At 33.5% G+C, this 21,381-nt stretch overlaps 2 protein-coding genes across 5 annotated transcripts in view; both read left to right on the plus strand.

Annotated features, from left to right (window-relative positions):
• The first annotated feature begins 2,853 nt into the window (after positions 1-2,853).
• On the plus strand, positions 2,854-9,004 carry LOC125842627 (7-deoxyloganetin glucosyltransferase-like). The gene is made up of 2 exons (XM_049521947.1): positions 2,854-3,370; positions 8,046-9,004. Exons 1-2 carry the CDS (start codon positions 2,854-2,856, stop codon positions 9,002-9,004), a joined length of 1,476 nt encoding a protein of 491 aa, XP_049377904.1.
• Positions 9,005-10,051: 1,047 nt separating this feature from the next.
• LOC125842624 (phospholipase D alpha 1-like) overlaps positions 10,052-21,381 on the plus strand; it is a 42,830-nt gene continuing 31,500 nt past the window's right edge. The window contains exons 1-3 of one of the 4 annotated variants that reach the window (XR_007443933.1): positions 10,052-10,135; positions 10,286-10,392; positions 11,267-13,473. Coding sequence is in view for 1 of the 4 variants with exons in the window: in XM_049521945.1 (XP_049377902.1) it covers positions 10,300-10,392; positions 11,267-13,163 (1,990 nt within the window). In the remaining 3 variants the exon portion in view is untranslated. The remainder of the gene's footprint in view (positions 10,136-10,285; positions 10,393-11,266; positions 13,474-21,381) is intronic. The other 3 variants (XR_007443932.1, XM_049521945.1, XM_049521944.1) reach the window with 3 other exon arrangements.

Raw genomic sequence — 21,381 nt, forward strand, 5'->3', positions numbered from 1 at the left:
CGATAGGGATGTCACACAAGCAACTATTGGACTGAGAAATAGAGCCAAAGGACCTTTACAAAGGTTGATTTGGGATCTAGGCCCAATTAGCAATTAGTTTAAAAGGACCCTCCATTATAAAGAATAGTTTATGCATTTTGTGATCATGCTTAGGCAAAGTCTATACCTCTCATCCTGCTTTCTATCAGTCTAGTTGTACATTCCTCGTCTCTTGTTGAGTTGATCCTAGTCCTTACTTTCAATATTTCTGCATTTTCGTTTGGCTCTTACCTTTGAGTCATTGTATTTACTTTATGGAATTGTAATTGAACTTTAGCCTAATTAATATAGTTGAGAGACTGGCTAGTGTTATTATTGGATTCAAGTTCATTACAGCTGCACACCATTGACTTGTTCTCTGCTTGATTCCACTGCAGACCAGGTCCCTTTGCATCATAGTTTGTTAATTCATCAAAACCAAGAATACAACAGCGAGCAACATATAGCTCTTTAGTGCAGAAACATGTCATGTTACACTTCACTTCAAATGAACGTACCATTTATCTATGGGAGAAAATTATCGCTAATAATTTTGCACTATGCTTGTGACCTATTTGGTTTGCTGCTTTCCATGAGTAGATTCGTGTTTGTTGTCCTATATATGTTTCTGAACTATTTGCTTGCGAGAAGGCTGATGGTCTTAAGCAACTGAAGAGGTCTAAATGATCTCCATTTTCAAATGGAGGATGTGTAAGAGACGGATGTGATAAAATGAAGGAAAAGAGTCAAAAATACCCCCTTAACTTTCATTTATTAGTTAATTTTATTCTTCGTTATATTATCCCGTCATACATGCCCTCTCCGTCTGTAAACTTAACACTAGGGATGTTCATCATTATATATATATATATTAATCGTATTATTGTTCAAAGTTGAAGCATATGAGTATATACGGAAATATATGCCAACTGAATTGTCAAAGATAATGTACTTTTACATATATGGGAATATGAATCAATTCTGAAACTACATACATAACTTATTTTAATTAGTAAGTGATATGTGGAGAGGTATAATTATGGTTGATTCAATGTATTTTATTCAATATGATACTTAGCATTTATTATATTATACATATATAATAATAGTATTATTGTTTGTACTAATTCAACATTTGTAGGGTTATTTTGATATTCTAACCTTCTTTTGTTTCCACACTTTTAACCTTTTTTGTTCCCATTTTTAGTAATATATAATATGATTATTTATAATGTTATTATTATATAAAAAGTATTCAATCAGTCCTTATATATAATTGCCTATGTACTCCGTGAAAAAGAAAAAGAGAAGAAGCTACACCATTGAAATCGATTCTTATTCTTACTCCACATAGATTTTTCGAGTTTCATAAACTATTTATTTGATTTTAAATAGTTTATTCTTCAGTGGTTTCTGCCAATTGCAATGGTTTTACTAGTATCACTGGACCTTGCATGTTCCAATAAATTAAGTTGCACGCGAATNAAAAATTTAAAAAAATTGTTGAAATTGTTGAATTTAAGGTTACTATATTTATTTGGGAATTTTTGGTGTTAATTTTATATCTTTTTCCTATTTTTTATTAGTCAATTACTCATTTTCGGGATTTACCAAAAAAAATAATAATTTAAAAAAATTGTTGAAAATGGGTCGGGTAGTTTATTTAAAAGGGGGTATATCTAGACCTTTTCGAATAGTTTAGGGGTATATTTGACCATTTTCCAATGCCACGTGGTAATGTAAAAATGATGTGGCAATTCCATTTGACGTTTAACGCCCATAAGGGCATATCTAGACGAAAAGTTGGACGGCGAGGGCACGAGTGAGCCAAACTTTAAATGGGGTATATCTAGACCTTTTCGAATAGTTTAGGGGCATATTTGACTATTTTCCCTTTTATAAAAAGTATTCAATCAGTCCTTATAAATAATGGCCTATGTACTCCCTGAAAAAGAAAAAGAGAAGAAGCTACACCATTGAAATCGATTCTTATTCTTACTCCATATAGATTTTTCGAGTTTCATAAACTATTTATTTGATTTTAAATAGTTTATTCTTCACTGGTTTCTGCCAATTGCAATGGTTTTACTAGTATCACTGGACCTTGCATGTTCCAATAAATTAAGCTGCACGCGAATTCTTTACTTTTGATGTCGACACTCGTACGCCCATTTGACATTTTTGAACATATAAGACAAAATTCATGTAATTTGCAACATAAATATTAATAGAAACATTGTATCACCTCCAAATATATACACATAGAGAATTTTTCTAATAATAATTATATCAATTTTTTCGATACACAAATATAGTCTGATAATAGATTTATCACTTTTTTTTATACATATATATTAAAAAAATTCTGATACATAAATACAATTAATTGAATCAATATGTATCAATCGTCGAAGAAGAAGAAGAAAAGATCCAAAAGAAAAGAAGAGTCTTGAAAAACCAAATGAACCCAAAATGAAAATAATTTAGGTAAAACCTTAATTGGATTTTGTATTAATATAAAAAACAAAGAGAGAAAACAAAAAAGCTTCACACAATGAATTGATTGTAATATTTGTAATTATACGCACAGTTTTGGTAAATATTTAAACTTTTCATTTACCTTCAATATCATCCTTTTTGTAATCTGTCCTAACATGTTTAAAATCACAATTTTCATAACTCATGTTTTTTTCTATCGAACTATCCCTGCAGAATCAAACATCGCTATATAAATTGAAATGAAAGGGGTGGTAAATTTGTCTATATAAGTGAGCAAGCCCGTTACGTCTAATATTCACAACTTCTAGATCTTAGGAAAAAAAAAAACAGGGCAATATGAATCAAGCAGAGGAATCCAAATTGTCGAAGCCTCATGCAGTATGCATTCCATTTCCAGCACAAGGCCATATAAATCCTATGCTCAAATTAGCCAAACTCCTCCATATCCGAGGCTTTCATATCACATTCGTTAACACGGACTTCAATCACCAACGATTGCTCAAATCGCGAGGTCTCAATTCCCTCGTTAGCCTACCTTCCTTTCGTTTCGAGTCCATACCTGATGGACTCCCTCCCTCTAATGAGGATGCCACACAAGACTCTCCGTCTTTGTGTGAGGCATCTAAGAAGTTGTGTTTGGTTCCTTTCAGAGACCTCGTTACGAGACTAAATAATAATTCCAATTTCCCTTCTATTTCTTGCATTGTTTCTGATGCTGCTATGAGCTTCACTCAACAAGTTTCTCAGGAATTGAGTGTCCCTAATGTTGGACTTTGGACTTCTAGTGCTTGTTCCTTGTTGGCTTTCACACAATATCCTAAACTTGTCGAACAAGGCTACTCTCCACTAAAAGGTATGAAAACAAACATCTTAAAAAATTTATGGACGATTAGACGTAGTCAGGATTTGAAGATGCAGTTGTTATCAATCTGTGTATAAAAAATCATAATTACTGATTTCAATAAACTTTGCAGAAACACGAAGTAATCAAAGTTTAATAAACCAGTAAGAATAGATGAACAGAAATTAATTGACAAAACTAAAATCTGTAAAAAAACGTACCACAATCTGGAAAAACAGAATTAGAAAAAGATCAAGCCCACTGAATGCACAGTGTCCCCTTATGGAAATTATTCCCCTCTAGTATCCGAGGTTTGATTTGGAATATGTCCTCCCAGGGCAGAATGATCTCAATCACTAGTGTATTGATACCAAAACTCTGGTGTCAGCGAACCACTCAACAGCAGTAAAATACACGAAGAAATCAGAAAATTCGTAAGGAATAAGTCTGAGGAATCAATGTATTTATAGGCAAGAGGAACTGGTTCCAAAAGGTTGCAATCCTTTCAGAATCCACACGACCATTCATGAAAGTTTGCAACCTTTCAGAACAGTCACTGCTCGATCGATCATTTTTCCAAATCCGAAGCCGAGCGAGCGACGACGACGACGGCGCGAGGGGGTCCCTCTTTCCAACCCTTTTAACAATTAATAGGAGTGTTTCTATATTTAAACTCTCCTATTTTTCTTTCCACCACCGATGAGGGACAAATGTCTTTTCAATAAAGCATAAGAGGACTTTTCAAGTTCTCAACTTTTTCAAGTTCCCAACTTTTTCCAAGTTCCTCTTTCATCTTCCCTCAATTTCCCATTAACTCTTGCTACATACCCAACAGCAGTTAGGTTCACGGTTCTAATTTATTTTTACTGGTTGAATTTCAGATGAAAGTTATTTAGACACAATTATAGATTGGATACCTGGCATGAAAGGCATCCGTCTAAAGAATTTGCCAAGCATGATCAGAGCCAGAGTCAATGATCCAAATTATATTATAATCAAATTTGTAATGGAAGAAATCATGGACAAAATTCCNATTGGATAGTAGATAGTGGGGCAACCAATCATATGGTTAGTTCTAAAACACTACTAAATCGTGGTTCCACAGTGAATCCAGGAAAAGTTCAAATAGCTATAGGTGACTCAACAACTATGACACACTCAGGAAGTTCTCAACTAACAGGAGGTGAAGTTATTGAGGATGTACTTTGTGTGCCAGAATTTAAATTCAATCTCTTATCAATGTCTAAGTTGACTAGGGAGTTGAATTGTTGTGTTGTATTTTTCCCTGATTTCTTTATCCTTCAGGATCTCTTCACTGGGAAAGTGAAGGAGATTGGTAAAGAGGAAGATGGATTATATCTGCTGAGGCCTCGAAATCAGTTCAAACACAACAAGGAGCAAGTTCGTTAGTAGCAGCAAAAGGATGTGAGAATGATGTCACTTGGCATAAGAGATTAGGGCATGTACCTATGAATGTGATTAGAAAAATTAGTATGCTTAAGCTCAATAAGAGTCCAACTATGACTCATTGTGATGTATGTCCACTAGCTAGATAAATCAGATTGCCTTTTCGATCATGCAGTAGTAGAAGTACTAGATGTTTTAATTTGGTTCATTTGGATGTATGGGGACCTTATAAAGCAACCACATATAACAACATAAAGTTTTTCCTTACATTGGTTGATGATCATTCGAGATGGACTTGGGTATTCTTACTACATCTTAAATCAGATGTTTCCACAGTGCTAAAACAGTTTATCCTGATGATTAGAACACAGTTTAATTTGCAAATTAAAATGGTTAGATCAGACAATGGAGGAGAGTTCTTTAACTCTCAATGTGATGAATTATTCAAGAGTCATGGGATTATACATCAAAGTTCCTGTCCACACACTCCTCAGCAGAATGGTGTGGTAAAAAAGAAACACAGGCACATCCTTGAAACAGCTAGAGCAATCAGGTTCCAGGGACACTTACCTATCAAATTCTGGGGACAGTGCATATTAGCAGTTGTACACATCATAAATAGAATTCCTCTATCTGTATTACATAATGTCTCTCCTTTTGAAGTAATGTTTGGGAAACAACCTGATTTATCTTATATGAGGATCATAGGGTGTTTATGCCATGCCACTATTCCACATAAGGTAGACAAATTTGGTCCAAGGTCTACAAGATCTGTTTTGATGGGTATGGAACAACACAGAAAGGATATAGGCAATATGATCTTGAACGGAAAACATTTTTTATCAGTAGGGATGTGATCTTCGTTGAAACAATTTTTCCTTTTCAAGCTCACCCCACAGATGCTTTGCAGAATAGTGTTATCATGCCATCAAGTTTTATGGATGATGAAACAGATATGGTGCTTGATTCTCCAATTGTAGAGAATAGGAGTGAAGTTGTTGCAGTTACACCAAATGTACCAGAGATTGACACATCACACCAGGTGGTTCATCCTGGAGACACAACACATGTACCTATTCCTGGAGACACACCACAACATGTACAAAGAAGATCAACCAGAACCAGCAAGGCTCCAATTTGGCAAAAGGATTTTGTGACCTCAAAGAAATCCAATCAGTCTAATTGTCTTTACTCTATTGTAGATAGTGTTGATTACAATTGTCTTTCAAGGTCATATCAATGTTGCATTGCCAATTCTTCAATGGAAACTGAACCAAGTACATACCACCAGGCTAAGAATGATGATAGATGGGTTCAAGCCATGAAGGAGGAGATCAAGGCCTTGGAAGAGAACAAGACTTGGAAACTAGTTGCATTGCCTCTTGGAAAAAGGGCCATTGGATGTAAATGGGTGTATAAAATCAAGTACAAAGCTGATGGACAGATTGAAAGGTTTAAGGCCAGGCTGGTGGCCAAGGGTTACAACCAGAAAGAGGGACTGGATTATCAGGAGACTTTTTCTCCTGTTGTTAAAATGGTCACAGTGAGGACAGTCCTATCTATTGCTGCATCAAAGGGTTGGAACATTCAGCAAATGGATGTTTACAATGCTTTTTTGCAAGGAGATCTGATGGAAGAGGTGTACATGCAACTACCTCAGGGATTTCAACACAATAAAGAGGAAGAAGGTTTGGTCTGTAGATTAGTTAAGTCACTTTATGGACTAAAACAGGCCTCTCGACAGTGGAATGTTAAATTGATCAATGCTTTACTTGCAGCGGGATTTCAACAGAGTCATCTTGACTATTCTCTTATGACTAAGAAAGTTGGTGATGATATTGTAGTGATACTTATCTATGTAGATGATTTACTTGTGACAGGAAGCAACAATCAGTTAATTGAAGAGGCAAAACAGGCTTTGAAGGCTAATTTTAAAATCAAAGACCTCGGAGATCTTCGATTTTTTCTAGGCATTGAATTTGCCAGAAGCTCGGAAGGTATATTGATGCACAAGAGGAAATATGCTTTAGAGCTGATTTCAGATTTAGGCCTAGGAAGTTCCAAGCCCATGGTTACATCAGTGGAGTTGAATCAGAAACTGACCACACCTGAGCTTGATGAGTTGGTGGGAGATAATTCTGATCCACTTTTATTGGATGCTAGTGAGTATCAAAGATTGATTGGGAGGTTGTTGTATCTTACACTCACTATGCCTGATATATCCTATGCAGTTCAAAATTTGAGCCAATTTATGCAGGCTCCTAAACTCTCACACATGACTGCTGCCATCAGAATAGTAAAGTATGTCAAGCAGTCACCGGGGAATGGAGTACTCTTGGCAGCGAAGTCACATGCTTCTCTTCAAGGATATTGTGATGCAGACTGGGGGTCTTGTGTCAACACTAGGAAGTCAATTACTGGTTATCTGATCAAGTATGGAGATTCTCCAATCTCATGGAAATCCAAGAAACAGTCTACTATTTCCAGAAGCTCCGCCGAGGCAGAGTATCGTAGTCTTGCATCTACTGTAGCAGAGGTCACCTGGATCATAGGTTTATTCAAAACATTGGACATCCCTTTGTCCTTTTTACCTGTTTCTTTGCATTGTGACAGCAAGGCAGCCATTCAAATTGCAGCTAATCTGGTATTTCATGAAAGAACGAAGCACATCGATATTGATTGTCATTTCATTCGAGAGAAAGTTCTACATGGTCTAGTAAACATCCAGTACTTATGTTCCTCTTAGCAACCTGCTGATGTTCTCACCAAAGGTCTTGGAAGGCTTTAACATTCTCATATTGTATCCAAGCTAGGAATGAAGAACATCTTCATATCACCTAGCTTGAAGGGGGCTATTAGTGAATATAATAAGGAGATTGCAAACAGTTGAGTTGGAACAGACTAATAGAACAAGTCAGCTATGTGGTCACTGTTAGTCAGTTAACTTGGGGCGTTAGATTTAACGTGAAAGTTAGTTAGAAGGTTGTTAGCAATAGAAGATATTTTCCATTGTAATTAGGTCGGTTAGTGTGTGTATATATATTACATGTATTCATTAGCTTAGTGTAGTTTTTGTAAGTCTTTGATTGTGGAGTTGTGTACAGAGTTATATACTCTTTTGATATGAAATGAAGAGATCAGTTTTCTCAATAGTTCATCTCTGAATGTGTGATTATGAAAACAAACATCTTAAAAAATTTATGGATGATTAGACGTAGTCAGGATTTGAAGATGCAGTTAGGTTCACAGTTCTAATTTATTTTTACTGGTTGAATTTCAGATGAAAGTTATTTAGACACAATTATAGATTGGATACCTGGCATGAAAGGCATCCGTCTAAAGAATTTGCCAAGCATGATCAGAGCCAGAGTCAATGATCCAAATTATATTATAATCAAATTTGTAACGGAAGAAATCATGGACAAAATTCCCAAATTCTCTGCACTAATTTTGAACACATTCGACATTCTAGAGAGTGACATTTTGCAACAAATTGCAACCAAGTTCCCTCCAGTTAACTATACTATTGGACCCTTACATCGCTTTGTGTTGAATAATACAACTCAAGACAAAGACTTGAAATCCATCGGTTCAAATCTATGGAAAGAAGATACTCACTATATCGAATGGCTGGACACGAAGAAACCAAATTCTGTTGTTTATGTGAATTTTGGAAGTATTACTGTGCTGACCAAAGAGCAGTTGATTGAATTTGCATGGGGACTTGCAAATACTAAAATGAATTTCTTGTGGATTTTTCGATCCGATTTAGTCATGGGTGATTCAGCAATTTTGCCTTATGAATTTCTTGCGGAGACTAAGGAAAGAGGTTTATTAAGTGGTTGGTGCCCTCAAGAACAAGTTTTAAGTCATGCGTCAATTGGAGGATTTTTAGGTCACTGTGGCTGGAATTCAACTTTCGAAAGCATATCATTTGGTGTACCAATGTTATGTTGGCCTTTCTTTGCGGATCAACAAACGAATTGTTGGTTTAATTGTAATCGTTGGGGTGTCGGGATTGAAATTGATAGCGATGTGAAGAGGGAAGTGACTGAGGAGGTTGTGAGAGAGTTGATGATTGGAAAAAAGGGTAAAGAGATGAAGGAAAATGCATTGAAGTGGAAGAATTTAGCAGAAAAAGCAATCACTTCTCCAACTGGATCATCTTATATGAATTTCGACAAGTTGGTTAGGGAAGTGTTATTGCCAAAAGCTTCTTCATTTCTTCCACTAGATTGACATGTTCAAATAATGTTCTACTTCTTTCTTATCTGTTTTTTGTCTTCTTAAAATAAAAAAAAAAAAAATTGATCTGGAGTCTTAGATTTTTTTTAAAAAAAAATTGCAGCAGTCTGCAGATGGTAACGACCTATTAATAGTGATGCATAATGTTGTAATAATACAATATACTGTTCGACCTATCAATTTCCTGTTGGTATTGTAACATTTTACATTTTTCAAATATAAATGTAAACTAGGTCCTAGGCATCTAGTGAGTAGACGACTTTGGGCATTTGTTTTTTTAGTTTGCCTTTAAATAATAAGGTTTGAAATTAAAAGATACTATAATAGATATTCCATCAAACAATACGACAAAATCTATGCAAACAATCCTATTAAAAGTTTTAATATCAAACAATAGGGCAACAAGGTTTTTTACTTTCTTGGCTTCTTGGTGAAGAATTGAAGTGCTTCTTCAAGAACACACTTGAGAAAGAAATGTTTTAATAATAGTGTGTTTTGAGGTGATACTTTGAAAGTTAAAAACCAAAAATTAACCGAATCGTACCAAACCGAAGAGAAATTGATATAATTGGGATGGTTTTAAAAAATCTAAGTTTAGTCATACATTATAACATAACAAAAAATTGAGATTGATATTTTTTTTTTAAAAATAACCGTACGAACAGTTCCATTAACACCCCTCTATCACATAGACGTGATATAACATCAATCAAACTATAAAGACTTCTACAAGTACTAGACTAGAAATATTGGACTAGGAGTCCTAATAGATTTTATAAGTAAATATTTGAGATTAATACATAATATAAATTTTAAAGATCTATTGTCTTTAATATAATCTTTTTATATCTCTTCACTCCGAACATGAGTTTTTTTGTTGCAAACTTTAAAATGATGATTTTATTTTTTTTACAAAATATGAATTATATTGTTTTTAGCAGGTGGGTATGGGTGTGGGTGTGGGGTATACTTTTTGTATTTGTTTTCGAAATAGTAATTTAAGGTCACACTTATTGGGGAGAGAAACGAAGGTCAACGTCTATATACATACATTGCTATTGGCTGCTATTGTTATCTCCTCTTTTATCTTAAGATTCTCTTCGTCAGCTCAAGTTTTAAACTAAGGTAATTACTTTAATCAAGTCTAAGTCTTCATTTTCATCACATCATTGCTACAAATAAAGCTTCGGGCCCTCGAGATGCCGAAGCAAATTCAGTATTTAAAGTTTATGAGTTAGTTGTTAGCATTGAACCTATTACTCCTATATATTGCAGGGAATTAAGGAAGGATGGCACAATTTCTGCTACATGGTACTCTTCATGTTACTATATTTGAGGTTGATAGGCTTCATACTAATTTTGGCAGAGATTTTTTCAATAAGGTGAAAATTTTATTCCTTCATTTCCACAATTCATATTTGATTTTACCCCCAATGGATCTACTAAAAATTGGAAAATTTCCAGTAAATGACAAATCGAATGGAAGTATGTGTAGAACGGATCAAAATAGGAATGCCATTTGGTTTGATTTGATGTTGCAGATGAATTATGCAACTGACTTCTTCTTAGGATTTAGGTATTTTGGGAAATGGAAACGCTAGTTAGGAGGGGAAAAAAAGGGAACTGTGTTTTTTATGTTTTTTATTTTCCACCCAATGTTTGGTACCTGTATTGGGAGCGAGTTCATGTTGGATGCCCTCATTGTTTACTGGAAAAATCGTCATTTTGGTTAACAATACTACAATTCATTGCTTTTGGCCATATCTCCAAGGGAGTAAACGAATACAAGTGTTAACATTGCTAAAAGAATAGAAAAATACAAGCAGAGCCTTCCCCTATTGAAATTCTAAGAAAAGAAGATAAAAAGGCATTTGGGGTGACTTCTGGGAAATGGCTACTCACTTAGCACTGAAAAGTCTACTTTAGTAGCATGTGAGTGAGCTCTGACGTTGGGCTCGAGACTGATTGGGGACAAGTTGGCACTAGATTTGAGAATGATTGTTGATTTATCTAAGGATCATTATGATGGTGTTCCAGTTATAGTGTGGTTCCTCCCCGGGAGGGGTTACGAAGCAGCCTTGGCTGTCCTGAGGTACTTCCATCGATCTCATACACATTATCTAGAATGATGATTGAAGTTTCAATATTTTTTCCAACACTTCTTTAGCATACAATTACAATTGTACAGAGTTTGACATGTTACAAGACAGTAACGAAATTATTCACCAGTAGATTAATGTACTTATTTTCTTGTAGGTGGTGCAAGGCATTGAGGGAGCTATTGGTTTCAACAAGGCAGCATCAAGATTGTATGCAACCATTGATCTTGGAAAAGCCAGAGTTGGCAGAACCAGATTACTGGATGATCACAAAAATCCACGGTGGTATGAATCATTCCACATTTACTGTGCCCATATGGCTGCCAATGTCATAATCACCGTCAAATTTGATAATCCAATTGGAGCAGAAGTCATTGGAAGAGCTTACTTTCCAGTTCAACAACTGCTAGATGGAGAAGAAGTCGATGAATGGCTTGAAATCCTCAATACAGAACGAAAACCCGTGCATGGACACTCTAAAATCCATGTGAAGTTGCAGTATTTTGATGTCACAAGGGAATATAATTGGAATAGAGGTATAAAAGTCACAAGATTTCCTGGAGTTCCTTACACATTCTTTCGTCAAAGACAAGGATGCAGGGTCACCCTTTACCAAGATTGTCATGTTCCTGATAATTTCATCCCTAAAATTCCACTTTCTGATGGCAAGTTTTATAAGCCACAACGATGTTGGGAAGACATTTTTGATGCAATCACTAATGCAAAGCATTTGATTTATATAACTGGATGGTCTATTTATACCGAGATCACTTTGATAAGGGACAGGAGGAGGCCTAAGCCTGGTGGAGACATATCGCTCGGAGAGTTGCTTAAGAGAAAAGCTAATGAAGGTGTGAGAGTTCTAATGTTGGTCTGGGATGACAGGACATCGATTCCTGTGTTACAACAAGATGGGCTAATGGCTACTCATGATGAAGAAACTGCTAATTATTTTCGTGGCACTCAAGTAAATTGTGTGTTGTGTCCTCGAAATCCTGACGATGGACGGAGCATTATTCAAAATATAGAGATTGGGACAATGTTTACTCATCATCAAAAGATTGTTATTGCTGATGGAGAATTGCCTAATGGAGACAGGGAGAGGAGGAGGATTGTGAGTTATATTGGTGGGCTTGATCTTTGTGATGGTAGATTTGATACCCAATTTCACTCCCTTTTCAGGACTTTGAACACAACACATCATGATGATTTTCACCAACCAAATTTCACCGGTACCTCAATTCAAAAAGGCGGACCAAGAGAGCCTTGGCACGATATCCATTGCCGAATAGAAGGGCCAGCTGCTTGGGATGTCCTTTACAATTTTGAACAGAGATGGAGGAAGCAAGGTGTAAGGGACTTGCTTATAGACCTAAGGGATATCGATAATATAATCATACCACCTTCACCTGTTATGTATCCTGATGATCATGACACATGGAATGTTCAAGTTTTTCGATCCATTGATGGGGGAGCAGCTTTTGGCTTCCCCAGTGCTCCCGAAGAGGCAGCCAAGTCTGGTCTTATAAGTGGTAAGGAAAACATCATTGATCGAAGCATACAGGATGCATATATTAATGCCATTCGTCGAGCAAAGCATTTCATTTACATCGAAAATCAGTACTTTTTAGGCAGCTGCTTTTCATGGTACTCCAATGATATCAAGGATGAAGCCATTAATTCTCTGCAGTTGATCCCAAAGGAGCTGTCTTTGAAGATAGTCAGCAAAATTGAAGCAGGGGAGAAGTTTATGGTTTATGTTGTGGTTCCAATGTGGCCAGAAGGCCTTCCTGAAAGTGCATCTGTACAAGCAATACTGGATTGGCAAAGGAGGACCATGCAAATGATGTATACCGATATAATTCAAGCTCTTAAAGTAAAGGGAATTATGGCAAATCCTAAGGAATATTTGAGTTTCTTTTGCCTTGGCAATAGGGAAACAAAGAAGAGAGGAGAATACGAGCCTTCTGAAACACCAGAACCTAATTCCGGCAATCATAAAGCTCAAGAAGCCAGACGTTTCATGATTTATGTACATTCCAAAATGATGATAGGCAAGTTCAATTACAAATATATGTGTGTGATCCATACATTTCCAAAATTAAGTTCTTCATTTATGTTTCTGTTTTATTTGCAGTGGATGATGAATACGTTATCATTGGTTCAGCTAACATCAATCAAAGGTCAATGGATGGTGCAAGAGACTCAGAGATAGCAATGGGAGCCTACCAACCATTTCATCTATGTGTGAAGGAGCCAGCTAGGGGTCAGGTTCATGGGTTTCGTATGGCATTGTGGTACGAGCACTTAGGCATGTTAGACAACAGGTTCCTTCAACCAGAGAGCGTAGAATGCATCCGAAAGGTGAACAAAATTGGTGACAACTATTGGGATATGTATTCAAGTGAAAGCCTCATTCATGATTTGCCTGGACACCTTCTTACTTACCCTATTGGTATTACTGAAAATGGAGAGATCACTGAACTACCTGGAGTAGAATGTTTTCCTGACACCAAGGCACCTGTTCTTGGTACCAAATCTAATTATCTTCCTCCCATTCTCACAACCTAAATCTCCAACTTTTAATTTGTTCCATTCACTCTAGACCTATATTTATGATTAAGGTGTACATGTTAATAAGGTTTCTTATTAAGGAATGAAAGGTTAATATCACCCTAGCTAGGATATTCACTACTAAATGTTCAGCAGCTATTCTCAATATTTCAATGGAAATGGAGCGGGAGAATCATGTTTCATGACACAAATTTTCCGTTGGCCAAATGACAAAAATAAGAAGAAATGTTAAACGAGATATGACAACATTAGCAGGTTAAGGTTAATTTTGCCCTTTTACTTCCTGTCCCATTTATCATTCTTCAATTTTCACATGGAATCATATGCACTTCATTCTTATTTTGCTAATATTGAAAGAAAACAAAATTGCCAAAGGAATGACATTCCTCTAGGTAAGTAATACATCTTTCAAAAAGAAAGTTAACTTTGATTTTCCTTCCTTTATTTTTTCAACATGAGCGTTCAAGGCAAAGACTTGTGTAAAAAAGTAGAAAGAGAGAAAAAATATATATTTTTCTTGAAAGATGAAAATACCATAAATAAGAGCTTCTCTACTTACGGAGGAAAACTAAATTGGTTCAACTCTTAATTCTTTTCTAAAAATAGATAAAATAAATAGACACTATAATATACAAATATATTCATAATTCATAACAATTAGAAATCTTGTTGTATCTCCACAAGTGATAAGACCTTTATTTTACAAGGGAAAAAGAAAAAGAAAACACAAATTTGTGTTTCTTGTAATAAATTAAAGGAAGACAGAGGACATAATGTTGTCGTGTTCAAAAAACATCTACGTCCAAACACTACTGATTGAAAAATGTCATTTACCTAAACACAAAGTGGAGCTCTTTCATTGGTACGAAAAAGATAATAGTACTTAATCAATACGTTCCATAATATTAAATATGAATGTTCCTGGATATTTCCTATTAGTATTTAGCGGTAAGGGTGTATATGGCCGGATTGATTCGAGCTTTTCAAATATCAAACCAAATCATTTGTGTTAGATTTTTAAATCTATAAAACAAACCAAACCAATTAAACTTGGGTTTTTCAACCTCGGATTTTTTTGGGTTTTTCTGATTTTTCCGGTAAAGTATTCATACAAACATATAATTTACTTTTACTTCAAATATTTCTTTAGTCCTATCAAAATACAACTATCTAAGATGTTTCTTAAGAAAATAACACAAAATATGATATCAGAAATGACACTAAAATATCCAACAAAAAAATAATAATAATGAAATCGCGTAAAACAAATATTGCAAATTAACAAGTCATAATGAAAATTATCATAATTTAAAAGTACTAAATCATGCTAAAATAAGTTTAATAAGTATTAGTTACATGACTAAATATTAAAGGAAATTAAAATTTATGTATTTGAATTGTCTAAACCAATGTAAAATCAAAGAACAAATACTCAATATTATTGTCATTCTTGGTGTTGAATTGATTTTCTTTTTGCATTAGTATTAATTTGATTTTGATTTAAGCTTTATTATAATTACCAACATCTGTGGACTATAATCTTTATTGAACCATTCGGAATTGTCAGTTTCAAACTTGAAATAATATATTAAAAGATAAAAACTATGAAAAAGTATAAGAAATATTTAAAAATTATATCAAAGTAAATATTTTTATGTATAAAATAAAATTTTGAAATTATATATATAATGTCGGGTTAGTTTGGTCTCGGGTTGATTTCTTTTAGTTAAAACCAAACCAACCCAAATATAGTCGGGTTTTTTATTTCAATACCAAACCAAGTCAAATCAAACACTAGTAGGATTCTTTTTCTCGATTTGACTCGATTTGCGGTTTGGTTTGGTTTTCGGTTCGATTTTGTACACCCCTATTTAACGGTTAAATTTCAAAAATCAATTTATTTTAAAAAATATTTTGATGAAAATAATTTGTGTTTGATTAATAAAATCCAACGATAATTTCAAAGGCTTCTCCTCAGATATCGCTCTATCATACTCACCTTCCTTGTGGTTTATGATATTACGTTTATCTTTCTTATTTTAATTTTTCATAATATCGTAAACCAAGAGAGAAGTTAGTATGACAAAGCAATATCTGAGTTGATTGAGAAGATCCTTTCTGTTGGCTAAAAATCCGTTATTCAAAAAAAATTAGATATTGTGGAATGATATTTATTTCCATTCTTGTTCCTTTTTTCCGTTTGCGGGTTTCTTGAAACTACATCAATTTTGTTTTCTTGTCTCTTTGAGAAGCAATACTTTATAAAAGAATTTTTTAAGTGTATTTTTCTCAAAAAAACTTTTAAGAAATACTTTTTTTTTAGTTTCTAAAAAATAAACAATTTGTGCCATTTTTAAAAACACTTATTTTCTCTTAAAAATTTGATCAAACACCTTATTTTAAAAAAATAAATTCTTTCTAAAAAATTAAGCATTTTTTAAAAATAAAATAAGATCGACCAAACCTACTGTTAACCAATAATTGTGATTCACTAAGGTACAAATCTTTAAATATATCCCTGAAATATTTGTTTATTTTATAACATTTGTTGCGTTTTTAATTCATGAGAGCCCACATCATTTATATTTCTCCCTTTTCCTAACAGACTCCAATTTGGCTTTGACAGTTGTCACGATTAATATGCCTTGACCAACAAAATGCCAAATTAATTCTAAAGTACTCTTTCAGTTTCGATTTACTCATCAAATTTTGACTTGACATATTCTATTAAGAAAAACGAAAAAATTCAAATTTACCATCAAGCTTTGAGAAAAAACTCATTTATACCATTGGTTAAAAGTTTAGCTCATTTATACCATTTCTGTTTGAGAAAATGCCCGTACATGTCACTATTTGTTAACTGAACTGGCATAGATGAGCCTTTTTCTCAAAGTTCGAAGACATATTTGAGCATTTTTTCTTAAAAAAATGATTTAATTAACGATGTGGCCAAATCATAATTGGCCAAGTGTAAAAAATGGTTTTGCAAAACCAAAACTTTTTTCAGTTAACAAATAATGACATGGATGAGTCAAACTTTAAACAGATGACATATATAAGCTTTTTCTCAAAGTTTGATGGCATATTTGAGCCTTTTCCTTTATGAAAATAATAACTGGTATTATCACGACCCAACCCTCTGGGCTGTGCGGGCACCTACATACTACCACGTAAGTAGGAGAACCCTCATAACCCAACAATTTAAAACATGCGAAAAATTAAATAAACGGAAATAACATACTAACGGAATTACTTATTAAAATTTTTTAAACAATTTCGAGTTAAGACTTGTAAAGTAATTAACACTCCCAAGGATCTAGTCTAAACAGGTACAAGAGCTACTAAGAGTACAACTGGACATGATAATTAAAAGACACAACTCTCACCATGCGAAAGGAAGAATAGAAGTTACTGGAGATTTTCTTCGTCTTCACCTAATGAAACCTCACCGATCCTGCAAATAGACTATGTCAAAGACATATCAAGAGTAGTATCAGTACAAAACACGTGTACTGGTAGGAATCATCGGTCAACCCGACACCCACCACATAACATAAGAAACCAAGTAGTAAGATCATGAAATAAACCACTCGTTTCTCCACATTTACCCTCTCTTGAAATACCTCCAATATAAACTACTCCCTCCGTCCCATTTTATGTGGCACCATTTCCTTTTTGGTCAGTCCCAAAAAAAATGTCACATTTCCTTATATGGTAAGTATTTAAAGGTTCAATTCCTTTTTTACCCTTGTTGGTCGCACTTAATCTTAAAATAATACTTCAATACATTTATGAGGAGAGAGAAAAGTGAGTCTACTTTTTAAAGGACAATTTGGTAAACATTTCAAAGTCTTCATTTATTTCTTAAACTCCGTGCCCGGTCAAATGTTGCCACATAAAATGGGACGGAGGGAGTAGTATTCTGCCTACTATCACCCCTCTCAATCAACCTACCTACCCGATACTTGATCATAGTCTAACCATTCTAACACATAGAGAAATCCCCCAATACAACCACCAACATTTCAACTAACCGTTCACGTTATACCCCTACTTCCTCGTCACATTACCCAGCCATAGTCACATAATACATTACATCAAGCTCCCTTAACACTAAACCCAATCTCTTTTTCCCAAGGTAAAATCCACCTAAGCATATTTCATCACACACACTACCTCTACTCCTCACCATTACAATCCACGAACAATCCTTACTCTCTATTACTCGTCTCTTGAACACTTTGCCCTTCCACTATACTCAACAAGTTCGCTCATTACGACGAACAATCAAATATCACCCATCATACACATGCCCACTAAGTGCAACATAAGCAAGTCAAACAGCATTATACTCGCATGCGCATATCAAACACATACAATATCATCAATATTTACGAACAACAAATAACTTCACATTTTATATCACATCATTGGCCCTCTCATGGGACCCAAACCCAAACAGTTAGTTATGTCAGAATGTGGCAACCGATCCAAGTTAGTTATATCGGAACGTGGCAACCGATCCATTCAACACACCACAATCACAATCACAAGTATATCCTCAAGATCATACATTTAGTTCATGATTTCATGGCAATCATAATTCATCTATCTCATATACAATAAGTGTGATCAATAATGCATCATTCATATACATATAGGTATCATAATGAAGCAAGAACAACATACATCACACAATCATAGAGTCACAACCATCACCTGTGGATTATTCATCAACGCGCCTTATGCAAATCCTAATTCAGCCATACTCAGCCCCAATTCATTGTCTAAGGCTTCTTTCTAGGGTATTAAATCATAAATCATTCAGTGCACGAAGGTCTACACATAGTTCCTACCATTGATTTACATATATTATACAGTGAGTACATATTTAAACTACTCAATTCATAAAACCTAGCCTATTTGGGCGCCAAGCAGTTGCATAGAGTTTTTGACTTTGATTACGAATTCCCGGGCCTCATGACGGTGAATTTGGCCAAGAATCTGCAAGATATCACCATCCTCCCATTAGAAATCTTCTTCTCCTTCCTTCCCAAGCTTAGAGCATCTTTTCTGAGGTTTCTGGGGGTGTTTTACGACTTATTTAGGTATTTTAGAAAGATGGAGAAAGTAGGATTTCTCATAATTTACGTTCTGCCTCGCCTATCCCGCTCTGGCGCCAAATTACCCCGCCCTGGCGCCGCCACCCTAGCGGCAACACGCCCGCTCTAGCGGGACAATGGCCCAGATTTTCCCAAATTTTTGTTTCTCCTAAATAACAATGGTTCGGGTCGTTACAGGTATAATGAGTTTACCCATATTAATTTTTATATAGGGTTCAAAATTTACCCATATTAATTTTTATATAGGGTTCAAAATATATTTACTTACTACATGTTTCAAAAAGATTAACTCAATGTTAATAAATTAAGGGTCTAATAAGAAAAAAATTGTCCTTGCTTGATTTCTCAAAAATAATAAGTAAAAGTAAAAATTAAATTCAAAAATATTTGATAAATAAAACAGAAGGAAGAAACTATCAAATTGCTCCATGTATACCATTTGCAACAATTTGAAGCATGTCCTTGAATAATTAAGAAGTTCAAATATATCCCTTATATGATTAAAATGGTCTAATCAATCCTTAATTATTTTCATCGTATCAGTCAATTAAATCAATTATTTCAGCATATAAATCAAAACTATTAATAAAAGGAACTAATTTCTGGGCACGTGCATTGTATGTACCCATCTAAATTGACATAAATTATTTCAAATTATCATTTTATTTAAAATAGTTTTATAATTAAATTACATGAATATCGTTCATTTTCAAACAAAAAATAGTTCAAATATTTGGAATCTACTCTTGGATACCAATTACAAATTAAAATATGACAGCAAAATATCTCTTCTCCCAATGAAATAACTTATGATAATATTTAGTACTTTAAAATACTATAATTGTAAACACAAATTAATATATGTATATTCTTATCTCATATGTCGATTACAGAGAAAGAAGAAAGATGAAAAATGAAAAGAATTTGATAGTCATTTCTTCGAGTTAATTAAAATAAAATGAAGCTACCATTAATAATCAATATCAAATTTTTTTTGTTATTAAGGGATCATATCAAGTATTGAATCCTACCAAATTATTTTTTTTTTAAATGAGCTTAGAATACAGAAACATAGCATCAACGGAATGACAACTTAAAATATGAAACGGTATCAAAAGTTGAAACATTGAATTTGCCTTTCTCAAAATGAGACAAAAGGATAAATAAATAAGGATAAACATTTATATCATTATTTCTTCCGTGAATTAAAAAAATTATTAATAATTTAATTATATGTTACTTTCGCCATTTCAAATTATTCATCGTGTTCCAATCTTGTACGCCCCTTTCGAAAAAATTGATAAAAATGTAGTTTTAAATATTCTATCTTACATACCCCTTACAAAAAATAAACATAAATAAGTAATTAATAAAATCTTAAGAACAAATTAAATAACTTTTATTATCAATTAATATAGTACAATAATTTAATCGTTAAAAGATCAAGTAAATTTTAATTATTATTTTTTTTACAAATTACATCACACAAGTATATTTGTAAAGAGTCATGATCTTATATTTTGATGCATGGCCCTTTATTTTACATTCAAAGAAGGAAATTATGTACTAAAAAAAACATATCCTTCATAAAAATCATTCACTTTGTTCTTCTAAAATATGAGTAAAAACAATATTTTGTTCATCCCTAAAGAAGTTGATCCCCCAAATCTTAGCTTGCCCATTTCTTGTATATCGCATGATGTTGTTTACTCCAATATTTTTCATATTTATTGATGACAAATGTAGGGATAATTCAAAAATTATAAGAGAATGTGTATAGTCAAGAGTTAGATAAGTGCAAATTAATCATGATATAAATGCATGAGAATATTAACAATTTTTCTTGGATAACGTGATTTCTTGCTAATACATGAACCATATTAAATTGCTTGTAAATCTCAAAATAACCTTCGAAATTCCTAAAAAAAGATCTGTAATTATTATTTTTTGTGCATTGAAACATTAACGATTGCGTAATAACTTTAGTTTCTAAGCATAAGCTATTAGAGGAACAATGTTAATTTAGTGAATGAAAAATGATCATTTAATTTTTTTAGAAACATTTAATATTTAATTAATTATTTTTTTATAAAAAAAAAAAAAATTTAGTGTAGGGGGTAAAATGGTAATTCAATTTCGCAATTTGTTGTTTTTCACTTTTAATAATAATAATAATAATATATATATATATATATATATATGTGTGTGTGTGTGTGTGTGTGTGTATATATATATATATATATATATATATATATATATATATATGATAATTAAATTAAATTTACATATAGATTATAGACGATAAATATTATTAAATTGGATATGTTAATTAGGAATTAATCTAAGGAAGTGCAAACGTCATTAACATTTTTATTAAAATGATACAATTTAACATTTAAATTAAATAATTAAATATTTTTATAACATTTTAATTCATAGTAGTGTAATGACCCTTTATGTCATTTTAAGAATTATTCCTCTCTCCGTCATAAAAGATCCGTTTTGTAAATTTTTAATGAGAATTATGGACTATTCATTTAACTATGATTATTAATTTATAAGTAATTTTAAATAA

Source organism: Solanum stenotomum, chromosome 10 (genome assembly GCF_019186545.1).
Source record: "Solanum stenotomum isolate F172 chromosome 10, ASM1918654v1, whole genome shotgun sequence".
Classification (NCBI taxonomy): domain Eukaryota; kingdom Viridiplantae; phylum Streptophyta; class Magnoliopsida; order Solanales; family Solanaceae; genus Solanum; species Solanum stenotomum.